At 32.9% G+C, this 20,798-nt stretch overlaps 2 protein-coding genes across 6 annotated transcripts in view; both read left to right on the top strand.

The window, feature by feature from the left end:
* Positions 1-2,413, top strand: part of LOC128181102 (nodal modulator 1-like) — a 33,105-nt gene extending 30,692 nt beyond the window's left edge. Inside the window, 1 exon segment of the mRNA XM_052849376.1 lies at positions 271-2,413. Coding sequence (XP_052705336.1) covers positions 271-429 — 159 coding nt within the window. The 3' untranslated portion in view covers positions 430-2,413.
* Positions 2,414-8,611: 6,198 nt separating this feature from the next.
* LOC128184491 (myelin regulatory factor-like) overlaps positions 8,612-20,798 on the top strand; it is a 61,775-nt gene continuing 49,588 nt past the window's right edge. For all 5 annotated transcript variants that reach the window (XM_052854028.1, XM_052854041.1, XM_052854018.1 and 2 more), the window contains exon 1: positions 8,612-8,761. In XM_052854028.1, the coding sequence (XP_052709988.1) occupies positions 8,719-8,761 (43 nt within the window). In that variant the 5' untranslated portion in view covers positions 8,612-8,718. The remainder of the gene's footprint in view (positions 8,762-20,798) is intronic.

Here is a 20,798-nt window from a genome sequence, read left to right as displayed (position 1 = left end):
TGCATGAACATGTATTTCCTCATGTTTTGACTAAAATGATGATTATTTACTACATTGTTGGCTTCTTTAAAACATGTCATAACAGATATCCTTGTGATTAAGTGTGCATGAACTTAAGATCTTTCTTTAAACAGTAGTGATCTTCTTCAGTAAATTCATCGGTTTACCACATCCTTTGATGATATGATCTAGAAATAAACAGGAAACTTCCCTTAAGAAACCAACAGATTTGATCATAGGTTTTTTCTATACTTTATTTTTTCTCTGCAGTTGTTACCTGTGCTGTCCAAAGCTGCCATTCAGGCGAAGACTTTTCTAGCTGCCAGTCAGGCGGAGGTTGCCGCTAGTAACGGGTCGAGTGAGCCATCTACATACTCCGCTAGTTTCACAGAACCGTCTAAAAAGAAAAATAAACCCCGGAAAACATGATGTTTATTGAGAGTTTAGAATGTATGTGAGCTTTGTGGTTTGTGAGACGTGTGCAATTTTTTTTTTTTTTTTTAAATCGTCATGGTGACGAACTTTAGAGTCTGATTGTTTTGGAACAAATTTTACTGATTTAAGGAGGCCGATTTGGGTTTTTTTGCGGAAAAACTACAATAGCATAACTCTTTATTTTTTAACCATATGTAATTCAAACCAACTCTAGTTTATTTGCGAAGGTTCAAGAAAATCGACTGTCTGGTTCTTTTAAGGGACCATCTCAAAATAGAGGTACATTTACTATAGGAATATATAGGAAACTGTCATTTTCCGCACATCAAAGCAGTTTAAAATAAATACTACAATAGCTTTTTTTCTCAAATTGTTATATATGATTAGTAATATCATTTCCTACCTTATATGTAAAAAACACAAAATTCTACCGTCTGGTTTTTAGTGGGGGCCATCTCAAAATATTAAAACGCACCAAATTTTGCTAAATATTTGGATCATCACGAATGATGATTGGTACAATGGATTCATTCCAAAAATGAGGAAAACAGCTTACAATTTTTACTTTTTCTTTTATGTTGTTTCTTATAACGTACTCCTACAAAGCATCATTTTATCATAAGGTCATAAAAGCGAAATGGCAATGCTCCCCTACCGCACAACGTAAAAAACGTGTTTAAAATAAAAATTTCCTTTAAAAATCTAAATATTTTTATCTGCATTTTGTTTATTGTGTTCAATTTTATAAATGATATCGAAAATAATTCATGAGAAGTATAAATCAACTGTATTATATTAGAATGCGCAATAACATGCGCAATGCAAACTAAAGTCGGCCTCCTTAAAGATTAGGCAAAGTTTTCATTTCATTAAATAAATTATTTACTTATCATTATGCCTGAAAAATCATTTGTTTTTTAACAGGAAACCTGAGCAATATCTGAAGACTCAATAACATTTGTGCCCATTTTATCACCAATCCCAACACCCATTATTTTTTCCCTGTATCATGAACAGTTTTTGAATATTGTTTAGCGAGTACCCCAATGTTGTGCAAGAATTTTACAGTGCAATTCTTTTGTTCAAACTTGTTGTTAGAATATCTATGGGTCAGTGTGATGTTTTTGTTAGTGAATGATGTTATATACTGGTAGTCTGGAATTGTGAGCATGAAAGATGGGACATGACAAGTTATCAACCTTGTGAAGTGAAAGTGTGTACTACAATCTTAAATTTCAAGTTTTGAATGTAGAATTTTTTAGTGTGAGGTATATTTTTTTTTAACATTGGTGAGAGAAACATTTGTGCTATCTGCCTGTGAACATTTTGTGTGGTAAGACACTTCTTCATATGCACAATTTAGAAAAAAAACCAGTTATATTAGAGAAATACATTGTTACAATTGATTTCAAAATCGACTCTTAGAAAAAGCATTTTAATACAAATGTAATAGAATTTGATTACAAAAGAAAATGTCCTAAACAGGTAATTTTTATACATTATGAAAATCATTTTTCTTTTTATTGAAAACAAACAAAATTAAATGCACTTCAGCATTTTAAAACTGCTAATCATGCTATACTTATGATACAGAACAGCTTCCTGATCAGTAATTAGTGATTTCAAGTGATTTTCAAGGATGGAAGTCAAACTTAAAAAAACAGATCAAATTGAGGGGGCAAGATTATGTAACAGTGCTTGATCTAGAATGTGTGAGCTTTGAGTGATACATGTGTGGCAGATGTATTAGATCATTGACTGAACGTATATCTACTTTGTATTTATATTGATTTTTTTTTTTTTTGGGGGGGGGGGGGGGGGGGATGGGGTGTGAGGGGTTACTGCTACTTCATTTAAAGATGCATTATTCAGAAACTTGAAAATTCTGTATTTAGATGTCTAACTTCATTTTCTTCATTTATTTACTTTTTGTAATTGTCAGATTTTGTCTTAATATATAATACAACTTTATACATCAGTGATGTTTTCATATTACTTAAATCAATAAACAACAAACAAATGGTGTAAAAAAATGTTGAATTCTCAAATGCATGAAGATTGAGATTCAATCCACCAGAGTGCACTTGTACCAAACCATAAACACATACTAAACTTGTGTGAGGAGGTGCAGAGGATTACGGGTTGTAGGGTACCATGGCTTTATTTTTTTCCAGTTTACTATTTTACACAGCAGATAGTTCCAACTTTTGAGGGTTGGGAGAGGGGTGGAATCCAATAATCATTGTTGAATAAGTGCTCTTTATGATGGATGTATATTTATACATGTGGACAAGTGTCATTAATGTATTCATTGTGCTGCCCTTGACACTGTTGAGTAACACAAGGAGGTTTTTTGGGGGACAGGAAATGTGTATACATATTGATAATGTTAGGATAAGAACAGCGCAGTTCAGAGAAAGAGTAACTCATCGGAAACTATTGATGTGTTCTATATCTGTAGGAACACTGGCACTCGGTGAACCGGAAGGACAGGCACACGACGGTTATTCCCCATTAATGTAGTGTATAGCAGTGTCGGTAGATCTTTGTTTCCAATAGACAATCACCCCCCCCCCCCCCTCCAAAAATGAATAATAAGATTCCTGGAGTAGGGCTTAGGTGCAACTGTCATCAACAGATCACACTTTAAGATGAAAAGCAAGATGCAAAATACTTATCGTTTTTAAACTCTTTGAATAAGCAAAACTTCGACGTTCATGTGACTAACATTAAACATGCAAGGAATGCCTGATAGTGTCAAGAAATATAAAAAAAATCGTCGTTATCTGAGAGGCAAAATCTACTTTAATTTTTTTACAGCTCAAAAATTATCTACAGTTGTACACAGTTAATTCGAACACACTTATAACGCATTCACGCTTACTGTGGAATCGACTTCGTTTCCCAGATTTTTAAGCCGCTTGATCCGATTTTAAAGCAAAGTAATTTAAAAGGATCGCCTTCTTTTGCAATATCTATAATAAAACATTGCAATTCGCCAGCAATACCAATATGCCAGCAATTACGTTTAAAACCTATAGCTTTGATAGTGTTCGGTTAATCAAAAATAAACACATGAAATTAAACAGAAATGTTGACTTCATTATAGTTTGTATTAATAGTAAGTAATAAACATTAACTTTGAAACGATGAATGAAACTAAATAAATTGCTATTGTTAGCACTTTCATTGCTCATGGGCAATTACTTTATGTGTAATCCAACAAAATTTACTTTTATTCTTCAATCTTTTCAATATTTTGTTTATTTACTTTAAATATTTATGTGGATATTACTTGGTGAAAAGCTTGTAATTTTTTAAGAGAAGTTGTCTTCATGAAAAGTTATTTGATTCAGCTTTGTTATTAAAAAAATTGGATCAAGCAGCTTTAAAATCGGATATACTGAATAACAATTGTAACTCGTATGCCCCGTCACTATGCTGCGACCGTGTTTTACTTTTTTCATTACAAAGTACACAAGACAAATAAGATAGAGAACAGGTTGAACCATGTATGTCCTAACACGTGGACATTGTAACTTGGAAGCAAAGGGGACTGGGTTAGCATATTGGATAGGGGGCAGTGAAGAGGTGCATCGGAGCTATAATATGTACCCGGTAAATCTGTTGACCCATTTCCGTAACCCGTGGTATCGGGTTTTCCCCAGCAAATCTGTCCGTAGCATTCCTTAGATATTGAGGTTCAGTCGGTAGACATTGAGATAAATATGTCAAAAAATGTGTCAAAAAAATCGGTTCATGTATCAGATACCTGGATGTGAATGGTACAAGGTGAAGGTCAGTAGACACCCCTCCCCCTGCACAAACATAAACACACGTGACTTTACGATGAATTTTGTTTGAGGGGAGGAGGGTACAGCAAATATCAGAATCATTTATCTCTTTTTGAAACGAACTTTGGCCTTTCAGGAAATATTCTAGAAATATCGAGATTTTTACAAGTAGGACAACGAACACTAAACAGATCTGACCCGAATCTCCGAAAAACATAACAATGAAGGAAAATTAATATTGTATTAACAAATACAGAAATAATTTGTATTCAACGATATTCCATGCATGGCATTGGTGATATGTACATGACTCTTCGATCTCAAAAGTATTTACACATAATGTTTTACTCGTTTATATATTACTTACACAAGCACAATTTTGGTTCTTAATGGGGTTCGATGGTCGTAGACATTTTATAGCATTTTCTTTCTCCAAAAAAGAATAATTTTATTATAACTTTATTTATTGCACGATTAGTATATATATAAAGTTGTTTTAAACCAGAAAAAATATAGGTTTAAATGAAATATGAATGCACAATAATTTCAAGGAATGTTACAATTAAAACAAGTGGGCCAATATTCCACATCGCTCATTGCAACATTAGCAAACTGTCATAACCTTGATCCAAACAGTCTTAACAAATCAAATACGAAAATATATGTACAATTTAGCAGATTCTCTTGTCTTGTTTTTTTTTTTAATATAATTTTTGGGATCCATATTTAAATGGATTTAATTTTTTTGAAAATTAAGGTATTCAATGTATAATGAAGGGATATTGAACAATTTTGAATCATTTTAAACCAGTCAAATATGTATTGCTAGATAGCAATGACACTGAAATGAACCAAATTCACATGACTGACAACATATAAGAAGCCGGTCATTTTGCACCTTAATTTTTTTTAAAGAGTTATCTCCCCTTGTCGAAAAAAAAAGAAAAGTTTAATTTCGTCCAAACACCTGCGGTAAATGGTTCATTTTATTTCATATTTTAATAAAGAGAAAGTTTATGCATGTATTAACCAAGAGAGTTTTACAAATTTTAAGTTACTTTTTACAATATCTTATTAAAACGTACGTTGCTCATAGACTTCAATGCAAAATTCAAGGTGTAATTAGTTGGACCATAATTAATATTTCGAAAATTCCTTTGGTGGAGTATTTTTATTTGATAACATCTTCAAAATGATATCATGATTAAGAATATCGGAACATTCATTTATTAGGTACAAAATGTGGTCGTTATACATCGAATACCTTAAGTCCATAATATAAAATGAAATATTTGAATGATTTTCCTTGATTACCTTAAGGGATAATGATTAAAACAAACTTGATACCGCGCCGAGAATGCTTCCATATAGGGTTTCATCTTATCTAGCAAAATGTACTGTGAAAAGATCCTCCACTTTGTCTTACCATCATAACCCTGGGGTGATAATTTGAACAAAATTTAATCGATGCTTCCACATAGGTTTTTACTTTCCCGACAAAGTTGTTTTTGATTTTTAGAAATTTAACCTCAGGGGGGATCATGATTTGAATAAATATGAGCCTACACTACACTAGGAAAATTCTACACAAATATCAAATTTTCTGACCAAAGGGTTTTTGAAATGTCGAATAAATTTTAATCATTTCTTAATCATATCTCCCTTTTAACAGTGTAAGAAAGGTGTGACCCTTCATTTCACCAAATTTAAATTCCCTTGGATTCTTTGAGCCAAGTTTGGTTAAAATAGGTCCAATGGATGATTCTGGACACGAAGAAGATGACAATGCGAGAGGTTTACAACAACTACAACGATAACGACCGACAATGGAAAAAAATGATTAAAAGTTCACATGAGCGTTTGACTAAGATGAGCTAAAAAGACAATGCATAAGTAGAGGACTGAATACTACATGTAAGTATTCAACCACTGAAATAAACCTACAATGATTATATTTTCATCTTGTGAAGTTTGTTGTCGACCATCTTCGCAAGTAAAGCCCTCTCTGTAATTTTCGGAGAGTCTCAGTGGGAATCGTAAACACGCTCTCTTGAAGAGTCGCAGAGCGATCGTAAACCCTTGGCTAGCGAACATGGTAGTCGACATAAGTTTAAAATGTTGATTACATTGGGTGATGTGTACTCTACGTGTATAGGTATATGATACTTTCCCCAATTAAAATAGCTCTGAACATTCCTTAACATTATGAGTTCAGTGGTATGTTCTAAGTAACCAATAGAACAAACTCTTTCATCGAGTTTGATATTGTACCGTCTTTCAGTTCAAATGTTATTTGATGTTCAACATCTAGAAGAATTTTTTGAATTTACGAGGTCATGGTGATATGTTGATTTAATTTTTACGACCAATGATGGACATAAAAAATTCAGTATACATCTATTCCTGATTAATAAAATATAACCGAATAATTTTTGATCTCGATATCATTGATTCACAGCTGCCAATTTACGATATTTCAGAACCCACACTAGTCTAGTGTTCAATTTAAAAAACTTGTCAAGTCAACTGCAAAATATTAAATTAATATTTATTTTGAAGTTATATTACGGCAAGATAAAAGTGTTTGAATTTAAGGAGCCTTGTCATTTGCAAATAATGGGGCCTTTTCATTTGCAAATAATCTAAACAAGAAAAAAAATTTGAAAGTGAAATATTTAATTATGGATGATTGTGTTATAATGTAACGATTCTTGTCCTTCAATTTTCACCATTAAAATATTGAACATCACACACACTCCCTCATAGGAATAGAATTCGTTCAATGCATATATAAACATTAATATGACAGCGAAATTATAATGCACATCAAATATGGATCTCTAGTAAATTGTAAAAACCCAACTTTACAAACCTTACAAAAGAGGCGGATCCATGTTCGTGCATGAAGCAATCTTACCGTGAGGTTTGAATGATAAAATAAATCTTTGGGGTGGGGATTAAAGCCATTGCTTTATATATCTTAAAAAATTAGATTATCAACTGTAAATGTAATTTTTTTTACAAAATTTTTACAATTTTTCTAAATCCCCTTCCAGAAAAAGTGCATGGAGAGTCTGTTTGGCTGAAAAATCTTAGCATATATTAAGTCGGTTGATGAAAAACCTCGCCCAGAATACAGATACTCGGGTCAATAGAGGCTTATTATTCTGAAATGTAGGCATTTTCTTACAACCTTTGCTTCACGATAAGATGAAGATTAAAGAAAGTTTCTCAATTGTTCAATGAACATAAAAAAAATATTTGAAGTAAGTGACTTTTTCTGGCATGAATTTAAATTGAATTCATTTAATTAAATTAGAATTAAAGTTTTTGTGATTGAGCGTTATGAAAACGGGTCTTTATTACATTGCCATAATGATGTCATAAATATACAAGTACGTTTTGTTGACCAATAAAAAAAATTTGCTTGAACGTTGACGCTGTAGATTGGCCATTTTAGTAGTAATGACAGGAAATATGTACAGTTGGTATTATTTCAATATTATCAAAATTATGTTGTCTACATATACATGTAGGAATTATTGTAAAAACGAATTTATAAAAAAAATAATAAACTAACCATACGTCAAATTGTGTTTATTTTTACATGTACAACGTTGGAAGTCCGATAAAGAAATATTTGTAAACAGGGTGAATGAAAAAGTCTAATCATTAAATATTTTAATTCACCAGAGGAACCGGGGTGGGGGTGTGGGGAGGGGGGGGGGGGCTCGGCAGGAAATAAAAACAAATGGAACATATTAGAGGAAATATAATCTGAGACATTGGTACAAGTGTTCTCCCCTTCTCAGAGTATGAGTGAAATCGCAAATAAATGTACATGTACATGTGTATATGTTTTTAATGAAGTCCTTTTTTAACGATTTTGATACATGTGTATATGATAAAAAAAATGATACGTATGGCTTCTGGCCATGCAGTTGCCTCACAAAAAAAAAAGACGCCAGAAGCAGGATTTATTTACATATTTATAGTTATAAGGCAGATATTGGAGTACTTTTTAAAGTACCGTGGAGCTTTTGAAGTCAGGCACAGAATTTGATAGATGAAATTTTGTTTTCTCCTGCAAACCTTTTTTTGGGACGGAAAGTTCTACCGATTTTTACCTTTGTGATTTTTTTCTTTTTCTAAATTACATTTAAAAAGTAGCACAGACGCAATATCGGGAACTATATACTTCCGTGGCAATATATTCTAACTTACCAGGAATATTTTCAATTGCGAGATCGATTTAGAAAAGGGAATAGAAACTTCACAGAGTTTATTAAAACTTTGCATGAATCAATTTCTACAGTATAATCAAAGGGAAGCAACTCCCGCCAAAAAACATATTGAACTGTCATGTGCTCCTACGTCACGAGGGCAAAGGGCAAAGTGTAATGTGTACACTGAAGAAGAAAAAGATCGTCAATATACACATGGATTTGTAAATACACCAAAGTTTTGATTTTCTGATTCCGGTGATCCAATGGAAGTCCTGGCGGACGACCAGGCTATCCGAGATGCCATAGGTAAGTTGGACTGTCGTCCCAAACGACATGTTTAAAAAACTTAGCAAAGTATCCTTAGATTTCCGGTGAAAAGAGAGAAGAGAGATTTCAGTTGACGAAGACGTGTTTTAAAGTGTCAGAGCTTGACGCTCAACCTTTTATTGAGATGGATCGTTTCTAAATGTATAGTTTTTCAGCAAAATGTGCGTTTGTAGAGAACTGATTGTCTTTGAAAGTAAATATGTCAATACTCATGGTATATACAGTAGATCTTGCGTGCAGACTGTCATTTTCTTTACTCTCGGGAATAAGGTCATGGGGTATCAACCGCCCCCTTTTTTTAATAGCAAAAATTTAATATACACGCGCTAAACTAGAGGCCTGTATATTTGCTTATTTTGAGCAAACGATTTAAATGTTTCATTCTGAAATGACATTGCATACGTATCATATTCATAGTTTGATTTTGGCTCCAAAATGTTTGTAAAGTCTAGAGCCAGCTCTCAAAATCGCTGGTATATGTACAGTAGTGTAAAATGATTTTATGGAATTTTATTTCACAAGTAAACCATGCTTCAGTAACATATATATCATGACTATAATCATATATATGTATCATGTTTATTATCTATAAGGTCACATATCTATATAACCTAGGTTGGGTACTAGATTCATATTCTATTGAGCCTGTTCTATCTCTCTATCAAAACAATGAGTCTTTTCTATAATGGATGAACTGCATAAAGAAAAGCTGAATATAACTTCAAATTTAAGAAACACCAATTTGATAAAAAAAAAAAAAAAGAAAATTAAATTTAAAAAAAATGCAGAATATAAAATGAATTTTAAATCGGTTAAGAAAATTTCGAGATAAAGCAAATTGAAAAAGAAGGAAAAAGTGCTTCATCTATTTGTCATCATGATGAAATGAAGAAGGTTGGGTACATATCCCTGATGAAATATTGATTTGAAACCCATTAATTATTATAACACGGGTTCCTTGATCATACTTTATGCTTGTTAATGGGCTTCAAAGAGTCTGCAAGATAAAAGTTTAATGTACTAGGTTAATACGGGTATGCGACACACCTCATAATCAACTCATGCTTCACTTGTACTATCAGATGTTTTAACCGTGATTCACGATCAATTATTTTCCTGTAAATCAAAGAAGGTTGCAGACCTAATTGTGCTTGGTATTTTTGCCCAGTTTTCTTTTTTTAGAGAGCACCTTTAAAAGTGTATATCCCTCAGGCATAACCATGTTTTGTTGATCATTTTCTTGCTAAAATCCATAGTGTGTTAGTGAAGGGTGCCGTTTTTAGTGTGAACACAACAACAGAAATTCTGTAGAATCCCTCGACTGAATCCGAGACAGTTTAACTGACAGATTGTAGAATTAAATCCCAAAATAGGATTAAATTGGTTATGCTAGCTAGTGTAACTGATTTTAAAACTCCAGAAGTAATGATATGAAAATATTTTGATATGGGGAGAGAAAAAAAAAGGTAGTTTGGTGGGTGCGATGTCTTAGGTGGGTGGGTGGTCTATTGTTCCATTTCTGGTAAATGGTTTATAAATAAACTGGAATGTTTGAGGGAAAAAAAATTGTTTAATATTTTATTTGAAATTAATACTTTTAACAAAGTTTGTGGGGATGGGGTTGGGTTAGGTTGGAGTGAGGTGGACTGGAGAGGCAAAAATGCAAGGGAGGGGGAGGGGAGAATAAGGTTACTATTAAACACAAGTAAAGTATACCTAAATTTCATTTGTTGTAAATATCAGTTAATAGTGTTAATTTAAGTAGCTAGTTGAATTAAAAGTTTTATTGTGATTAAACAAAAGTGGAGCTGATTTTTAATACAAATGTAGCTTGATGAAAAAAATCTGTAACACATCTGAAAAATCAAGATGTTTATCCTTAAATTTAGTTTGATATCCATGAAGGTACCATATTTACAATTAGTTATTTACAACACACTTCTTTTTTTCAAGACACCCCCCCCCCCCCATTTTTTCCTCCTCCAAACGCACAGCACACGACATACAAGCTTTACATGACTCTGTAAGTAGGTTATACTCTGTAAAATTAATTGCAGACTTTTAATTACTGGGCAATTTTTAGGAAAACAATCTTCCTAGGATCGGAACTCTCTTGCAATCCTTCCTTTTTGCCATGACACACTTCCGCTTTGAATTGCTTTTTTGATCTAGTTTTTTGTTGTTACAAAAGTTTTTATTTTTCATGGGGAAAGAGACATCAGGACATATTCAAATCCACTTCAAAATACTCTTATGAAAACCAAATTATATGTATTAATAAAATTATTGTTGATATGATGTTTTAAATTGAAAAAGATAATGAGTCTATGGAAGTCAAGAATAATTAATTTTAAACTGATTACATTTTGAATGAATGGACTTATTTAAAAAAAGATGAAGTTTTTGATTTAAAAAAAAAAGAAGGCATTTTAGTATAATTAATTTTGTTTACATTGTTAAATGTTTTAAACAATAATTCTGAGAAAAGAATGAAATAAGATGTATGAAATAATACATACTGGTATGAGGTTTCTTAAAGCTGTATGGGACATATGTCGATATTAATGTGGATTCAAGTACATTATCATTAAAATACTTTTATTGGTTTAGAATTTTCAGGTTTCACAATACTTAACCATAAAATACATTTTAAAAACTTTTGGAGAAGTAAAAATGTTGAAATCCCCAGCAGGATTTGAACTCATGACTTACATGTTCATAGAGAAACCTCTAACCCACTGCGCTACGCTGTTAGGTGACAATTTTGAAAAAGAAACTATTAACAAAATTGCACTTGATTTTATTGCTTATTTTGATAAACAGTAGGTCACAGCATGGGAGTGTCCCAATTACCAGCTTAAGTTAACCTTTTTGATGATAAAACATTGCAGCTTTTACTTTTTATTTTCTGATTTACAATTATAGTTATGTAAGAGATACTATTTCTAATTCTGTAAGATTGTTGTACAGGATATTACATACAACAGTGCAAGCATATCAATTATCGTTTTCCCAAAGCTTTAAATGTAAGACAAATTTGAAAAGTTAGAATAGAATTGTTGCTAAAAAATTGAAACAGTTGAAATAATCAGGAAATTATTTAATTACATTATAATCTTTCTGTTTTTCTGCTATAAACTAGCTGTCCCCTTTTTGACCCAGCACAGTGCGTCATACACACACACACACTTACTTTTTCCATTTTCGTCCAACTTGAGTGGACAAATAGATGTAAATTGTTATACTTTCGAGAGAAAATGACAAATTTATTTTTCAAGTGGCCTTAAGTAATAGTCATGAATTAAAATTCTAAAAATCGATTTGTGCTGTTCATTTTGCGAACTGTAATCCAGATTCTAAATCAAGTGCTTTTCAAAGCGTTTGATGTGAGTGTAGTATAATGTATTTTTTGCTGAAGTGTTAAAAATAATACCTAATTCATTTAAATAGGGAAAAAAAACCCCAAAGAATGTCAAATAATTTGGTGTAAAACCGCAGTGCATGGAGAGAGAATGTTACAGGTTGTCAAAGAATTATCGAACTTAACGGAGCATATTAACGGCATAATTTATCTTCCTACCTGTAATTTTCTGAAAATGGTGTACAAATGATGTTAATGAAGTCAGTTAATTTTTTAATCATTATTTGATGGCACAAATCAGTCAAAAACAGGGGAAAAAAGGATTATCTAGTTTATATTTATAATATTTGTACTTAGCTTAAAGGTCACCATGACAGCTTTGAAAACAAGTCTTCCTTTGTTTTCATCGAAAAAACGTAAGAATTTGCAATGGAGGCTGCTATCAAAGGTTAGGAGCTCTGATTCTTGCAGATAAATTATTATTTCTGTGAGATATACACTAGGTAGCACCGTACTTTACCGAGATAGTTGTTCATAGCTTGACACTCTATATGGACAAGTTTTCAAAAAATCATGATGGTATTCCATGTGTATACAGGAACTGACTTCCTTGCTAAGTGTTTGTTGACTGACCACAAAGTGAGTCACTCTTGGGGCTTAGGACCACAGTTCTTAAGAATTTCCTAGTGTTTGGTTATAGATATGACTGTTTTCCCATTGAAATATTACTATTTGTTGACTTTTGTTTTTGGCGTAATCGCTTATTTTTTGCAATTTGTATGTTTATACATAAGTTTTGAAAGAAATATGATCTAACTTTAATATTCAAAGTATATATTATAAGTACGTTGTGATTTTAGCGGCATAACCATTGATCTGATGCACCAAAGACAGACGTGTAGTTTCAAGAAAAAATCCACTCTTCCCACCCCCTCAACTTACTGATCTATTTAGAAAAAAAATGACAAATAGAAGTGAACGCGGCAGTGCCTTTTCCTTTGCTTGTTTTAGACCTCACAACAGGAAAATTATGAGGGAGGCCTTGCTGTTCAACAATTAGATACTACTAAAAATTTCATAGCAAGTGTGAAAAAGCCAAATATCCAAAAACGATCGTGACTTCTAGTGACAGATGATGTATACTGTACTGCTAATTGATCAGTCTTAGTTAGGGCTATTTCACATTTGATTATATAGTCAGCATTGCATGTATGAATTTTTGTTTTTGGTGGTAAAACCAAAAAGTATTTTTTCAATTGCAATGATTTTGAAGCTGTTAAGTGATTACACTTGTAAAAATACAAAATCGTTTTAACTCATTCAAAACTGAGTTCTTGGTACTTACCAGCTATTAAACATTACAGCATTTTATAGCAATACTTGGACAAGACTGGTTCCAGTTGTATTAATTCATTTGTGGTGAGAAGAATATTTAAAGGTCACGGGGACATTTTCAGGGTTATATGGCACCGGATTTGACGAAGTGTTGAATTTCAGTTGTTTTAGATACTCATATTAATTACATGGTTGATCAAGTAAAAAGTGCATATAGAGTTTTTTTTGTTTTTTTTAAATGGTTTGAATATATTTTACATCTTTCTCTGAAGGCTTCCATAACAAAGCTAGATTCTTTTGGATAGTACATCTCTAGGTTTAAAATGAACTAGTCTAAACATATATACATTTTTCGTCATAAGCACTGAATGCTGCAATTATGATACTGTATATTTGAAAGAAAAAAACCCCACACCAACATAAAGATGGTTGGAGGAAAGGGTTTACTTTTAGTATTAAGTATTTTTCTGTTATAATTGTGAATATATTTCTCCATAAGTTGTACCTTTTTCAGTTTATTGATAACGGCGATAAAAATAATTTTGTTAAGCTGTTGCAAAGTGAAGCCTGCAATATACCAAGATTTATATGCCTGCTTTGATGTCACTGACCATTATTTTGAACTCCTGGCATTGAACAAACCAGATTCAGTCCATATAAAGCATTGTTTCATTCCCACTCCATAATTTGGGGAAAACGTCAGTCCGGTTTCGATAGTATTCCCTTTCTGCAAAAAAAAGGAGGAAAAAGTACATGCATGTATGAACATTTTAAAAGTATTTTCTTACAAAGGTACATGAGAGACAATTTGGACTAGATGACATTCATCTAGCTGCAAGCTGGTTTGGACATTAAGTGATAATTGTTTAATTATCATGATGTCACGATGTGTTCAGAGGATAAACTTCATGGAAGAAATGGGTTAAGGTTAAGGGTGGGGATATGCTCATTTCTCTTTCATTTAGGACACCATCCATCATGTTCACTTAAAAATGAGATAGTCTTGTCAAATTAACCATCGACAACATCAACAAGCTGTTAAAAAGAGTCTAGCAAGGGAACCCAGATGTCATTCTGTACTCTTGACAAAAGTATTTATGTGTCACCTTATACTGGAAAAAAGATTGAAGAAAATTCGGATGAAAATAGGATTTACTGAGTGTTAAGTTTTTTAAAAAAATTCCTGCGGAAAAATGAACTGGTGTGTGATTCTGTTTTCACACATAGATGTAATGTAGACAAACAAGCCTTTTGTGTCATAATGGCTATAAGTAAATGTTCACGAAGGCTGAAGAAAATTAGTGAAGATCGAAGCCCTGAGTATATAATATTTTGATGGAAAGATCTTGTTTGTCTTCTTTCTTAGAGTTTTGTTGAAAACACAGCATAACTTGGGTATGTGTGTTTTGGCCCATCCTTGTATGGATATTGAACTGCAAAAGAATTAGTCACAGGAATGCCAATATTTTGTTAGCTTGCCATCTATAAGCCTCCAGGCTATTTTTGCGACTGTTTGGGTGTTAGCTGGGTTTTAATTGAAAAGCTGATAGGGAGATTTTAATTTAAGATTTACTCGGCCAGTGTTTATTTATGCCACCTAGTGGACAAGATAATAAATCCCTTTTTTTGTGAATTAAAAGGATGTTATGTACTAATTGAAAACAATTTTTACAAAGACTTAGAACTATATTAGTTGTAGGGTTTATTGTTTAATGCATTCTATTTCATGACAGATAGAACAGTAGAGTCTTGTTTCAGATTTTTTAAACGGAAACAGAGGAAAAAGTATCTGAAAAAAAATTGTCCAGTTATTGCATGATTAAAATACCACATTAATTTTTTTTAAATTTGAAAAAGAAAGATAAATCTTACAAAAATGTAGTGTCTGGCAGTTGTTTAATTCAAAATTAAGTACTTTTAGAAATTATTTGGGAAAAAATGATTAAATTCAGTCTTTTTAGCTATGGTTTCGAATGTTTGCATTGCATCATGTATTCAGTGGTCCGAGCACTGCTATGCCTGCATGTTCATGTTTATCACAAAGCAATTAACTGAGATGGATCTGAAGCACATGGTGTTGAAATATGGATGACCATACAAGAGGCTGGATCTCTCTCCTTGAATTATTCATTATCAAGTTTTAGATCATAATTTACCAAGGCAATCATTGTCGCCTTCATTAATAAGTTAATTAATTGATAGCAGAATATGAAAGCTGGGTTATATGTACTGAGGGCGCAATTTATGTTTCTTTTGATGGAGGATTTGAAAATATCATAGATAGTTTGTATCATGATGATGTCTTTCTTTTTGGAGAGCTGATCTGGTGTCCAATAGAAAATCTACCTATATCTATAAATGATGGTGCACAGTTTGAAGTATTTGTGACTGTTTCGTATTTGCCCATTAAACATCCCATGTACATGAAATTGTTTTTGCTTTGAGACATTATGGTACATCACAATCAATTTCTCCTTTTTTTTTTCAACACAAAGAAATAACGGAAAACTTGCACTCTTCTTGAGTGACTTTAGGAAAGCCATAGTCAATGATAAAATTCTCTTAAAAATAAAGTCTTAAGGAAATGAGCCAGAGAGTCTCCCAACTAGCTTCTTGTCAATATTAAATGGAAAATACAAGTACACTGCAGCTTTAACAAGATAAGCAGAACACAGGAGATAGCTGACATCTAGGTGCACTAAGGCTGTGGACTTCTACTGTTTCTTAGTTCTGTTAAAAAATCTGTTTGACACCAAGAAATGACATTAGTACAAATGAGCGGTCCCATGAACTAATTTGTTGACATTCCGAGATTTGTTTTTTTATGCTGTGCAGAAAGAATCAACAACAATTGATGTTTCAGTTAATTTTACCATTTCTTTTGATCGTTGATTGGATTGGATATATTTTATTTGCTTTCGTATAACATGAAGATATATATTCATCCTTTAAAAAGGTTTTATTTTCAGTGGAATATTGTTGATTATTGTAAAATTATTTTTTTTATAGCCAGGTAAAATATTTGTTGAAAATTGAAGCTTTACCAATTGTTCACATTTTTAAGATTTAATTAATGAACCTTAAGCCAAATATTATTGTGAAAAGTTGCAAATCAAATCAAAGATGACGGAAATTAAATAAAATGGACCCATACAAAGCATGGTCCATAAGTACTGGGCAATACACCTGTAAATCTGAAGAATTATTGCTCATACTGACTGATAAGAGATGTGTACAGTGCAGTAATACCAGCACATGCCAACATCATACAGTTTGTATTGTGATAGATTAATGCCCTGGATTGAAGTGTTCTAGTAAATCTCCAGCAGTCGTTGGGCCATTTGTATTACAAGGGTCATTAACACACTGATTATAGGGCCTTGCATGACTGTGGGTAAGTGGACTGGACACTCAGTACAACTGTGTGGAGATATTTATGGACCGGAATGCAGTACTGTGTGTATATAAATATAGCCACTGTAATAAAGGCCCTGAGACAATGTGGCAATCAACAATATAACAACTAATTGTGCTAAGGTCCTCGTGTTGAACAAGATTACAGCATGTTTATGACTGTATGAAGACTTCTGTACAGAAAGTTCAGAGAAACTTATGAAACCGTGGTAACTTCTTAGTCAGTAAGGGTTCTTTTTGGCCACTTTTACTATGCAGGGGGTGCAGATTGTTGGTAGGGGGTGGGGATACTTAGGTATATACCTGATGACTACTGGTACATGCTTCAGAATTGACAACTTCATCAAAATTGTGATGAAAGTATGTCACTGCCAGATCCCATTCTGGAAATAGTTGAAGATCATCATGCAGTCTGCCACTATAAATATTCATTTGGTTTTTGAAATAAGATGTTTAACATTGGAATTGCTGTAATTGCTGTTTTATCTTGTCCTGGGACCAAAAAACCAAATCACAAAGCAGCCATTGCACTTTGGATTGTGTGCTATAGTTGTAAGCAGTTGTCAAACAGAGATGACTAGGAATATATCTTGTGCAATATTAGATCCGGCAGCAGGCGTTTTATGAACCCAGGTGTATCAACAATGACACAGAATAAAAAAAAAATGGGGGGGGGGGGCATTAGACAGTTTATAATAGCCCTACTAATTATTATGCTGCTAGTGTATTAATTGTCCCATATTACCTGGGTCTATCTTTTTACAGCAGATGATGTACCAGGTGAACCAGCTAAAATTATATTTGATGTTAATATTAGGTTGAGTGGATGGTCAGCTACAGTAGGGATTTGATGTTTGTCTGTGTTTGACCGAGTCACTGTCTTGACAGAATATACAGATATTATGTATATTTATTTTGTACAGCCAGGTATATACTCTGTTGTACTTTGTACAAATCGTAATTGTTGCATAACATAATTTCTGACTGCATGTACACATGGAGACCCAGATAGTAGTTTTATCATAGGGGTTAAATCAGCTGACTTGGAATCTCGTATCACTAATTGTTTACCCAGATGATTGTGCATTACCCCAGATTTGATGTTTTTGTTTACTGTATATATTATGACATTTGCACTGTTCTAACCCTTCAAAGCGATTTCAGGAATCTGAAAAAGCAAACAAGAAATGAATTTGGTCACACAGTAAAAAAGGCAACCTTGATCAAAATTACTGGGATGGTAGATCTTGTTTATTCAATCAGTCGGTCCTAAGTTCTGGAACCTTAGTGTCCTATAGGACTAAAGGATTAAAACATTGCTTTTGTTATCCCCATCAACTTTCCCTTTCCCAAATGGAACTTAAAATCTCGAACGCAAACATATCTTGGTCATCCTTGGGTCGATCATTTGCAATACTGACACAGTAAGGGAAATGTAGTAGGTGCAATGATTTATCCCTCATGTTGGTTGTAACACAGTGTGACATGAAACCGCTGTGGATAAAAACCTTGTAGTGCTGTGGTTAGTTTTTTTTGCCTCTCAGATGTCACTTGGACATGTACAAGATCATGGCAGCCTGTCTGGATGACAGTATGTTAATGGAGCACAGGTCCACTTATTGATGACACCAGACAGCTCAGCTGACTGTGGATGGAGATGCTCTTGTTGGTTTTTTTTTTTTACGTTTATTTTTATTTGCATGCACAAACGAATGGGTTAGAACAGACCATGATGCTGTCATGGTATACATTAGTGGACACCATATGCTTTCCATTTCTGCTATGTACAGCAGAACCATTAGTAAACATGATCACCAAATACTTCAGATATTATTTTGAACAAATGCATATACACTGGATTCCATCAGGACTTGGACAAGTTGCATATTATTGTCATTAATCTGATTGACATTTGTATGTGTCATGTTAGTTTTTTTTCCGTTTTTTCAGTAAAGGTCATTTTCCTTTGAACTTGAAGCACAACCATCATAGAAAGGTCACAATAACACATACATGTACAGTTAGATTTGTATATGCAGTAAGGAACATGCAGGTTCTGCTTTTGATGACCTTTGGCAATTCCTATCTCCTCCTTCTATGTTGAAAACTAAACAAACAGACTGTAACAACAACATTATTTATCAATCTATCTACTGCAGACAATGTTTTATTAATCAAACCTTGTAAAAATTAGAGAGAGAAAAAAAATCAATTATCTCTTGTATGTTAAATCTAGTTTGAAATAATAACATATTGAAGTGAATGTTGTCAAACCGTCCTCTCTAACTTCTACGTCACGAGTAGACATCAGAGAAATCTTTGTTAGAACAGGCTGCCTTAAGAGGCTTTATCCTCTCCTCAAGTGTCCCTTTCCCTTCTGAAGCAATATCTCTATTGTATTACAGTTCTGTACATGTTTTTTTTTTCCACCAGACATGCCTCATACTGTGTACTGTATTCATGTCTTAACCATACAAACTGTGTCTTTAGCCTTATTGTATGTACTTGTATGTGATAGTCTCCATGCATTTGTTTTATTTTTTTTTCAACCATTTGAGACTGCGATATGAACTTTTTCTAAAAACAACAGTTCTTTTTTTTTTAGGGGGTAGGGACGGGTTAATTTCTATTGAAGTGGAAGTGAATGCATGATGGTTAATTAGAAATATTTCCAAACAACTTTGATAATTGATCTTCACATTTGCCGAAACTTAAGTTAAGGAAGTGTAATTCAATTGGAGGATAGAAATCAGACATGGAAAATTACATTGCATAGAAGAGGCTTTTTAGCTTGTAATAAGGACTTTTAAGACTTTAAGTTTAACATGATGGCATCAGATGACAAATTCAAAGCAACTGAGATGTCTTATATATACAGTACATAATATTGGTACACAACCAAGACTATATGTATTAATGCATGAACATTTAGAATTCTGAGAAGCTACTACCGGTAAATCAAGATTTTTCAAACCTAACAGTAAGCAAAATTAATTTTCAAAAACTGTAGGTGATTTGAAAAAAAAAAAGGTGATATGAAAATTTTGTTAAAAATGTTTTTAGTATGTTAATGACAGAAGATTGAAAGAATAGTTAATATGAATAATATTCGGGATTTCGCGTCTTTTTTTAGCTCTGTCGGTGTTTTCACCTCTCTTTTTTGTACTCATTTTTTTCCTGACAGGAGATCTTTGTGCCATTGTTGAATTCATTAATTATTTTAATTTATAGAATATTTCCTTGACTGTGTTTATTTTTCCTGATATGTGTATAGATTTATATATCTTAAGTAGACCTGCATTTATAATTAAGATTCAATGTATTGGCAGAAAATTGTCTAAGTACAAGCAGTACTTGATTTCCCCCCCCCCCCCCCCCCCCCCCCCCCCCCCCCCAGATTTTATTGACTTTTATGAAACTATCCAACTTCATTTAGAGAAATAAACAAGCCTATAAAGCCGCATTTGCATGTACTTGATAAATGAAAATGGGAATATATGCTTGGTCACGATTAAATTACATTAATAAAGTGCAGGGATTACTGCATTTCATTTTGTCCTCTAAGAAGTATTTGAATATTCTTTATAGCTACAGTGCTTTATGTAAGAATGATAAGAATATATTACCAGTATAATATATATATATATACTTTTCTATATATTTTCGCATTTAAGCTTATATTTATGGCATGCCCTAGCTGCCATGTTCATATGATCATGGCATATTAAGGACCATTCAGAGGTCATATGTACATGGCCTTGACCTCTCTTATAACCTTGACATCATATTGAATATTAGCTCAAACTGAATTAAGAAACAAAATTCACATGTACTATTGATATGATGATTTGCTTCTTTTTCTGTTGCAATGTACCACTGGACAGCTAGGGCTTCAATTGCCATATA

This window comes from Crassostrea angulata, chromosome 1 (assembly GCF_025612915.1).
Source record: "Crassostrea angulata isolate pt1a10 chromosome 1, ASM2561291v2, whole genome shotgun sequence".
Lineage (NCBI taxonomy): Eukaryota > Metazoa > Mollusca > Bivalvia > Ostreida > Ostreidae > Magallana > Magallana angulata.
Note: the sequence above shows the minus strand (reverse complement) of the source record. Positions and strands in the feature narration are given on the sequence as shown.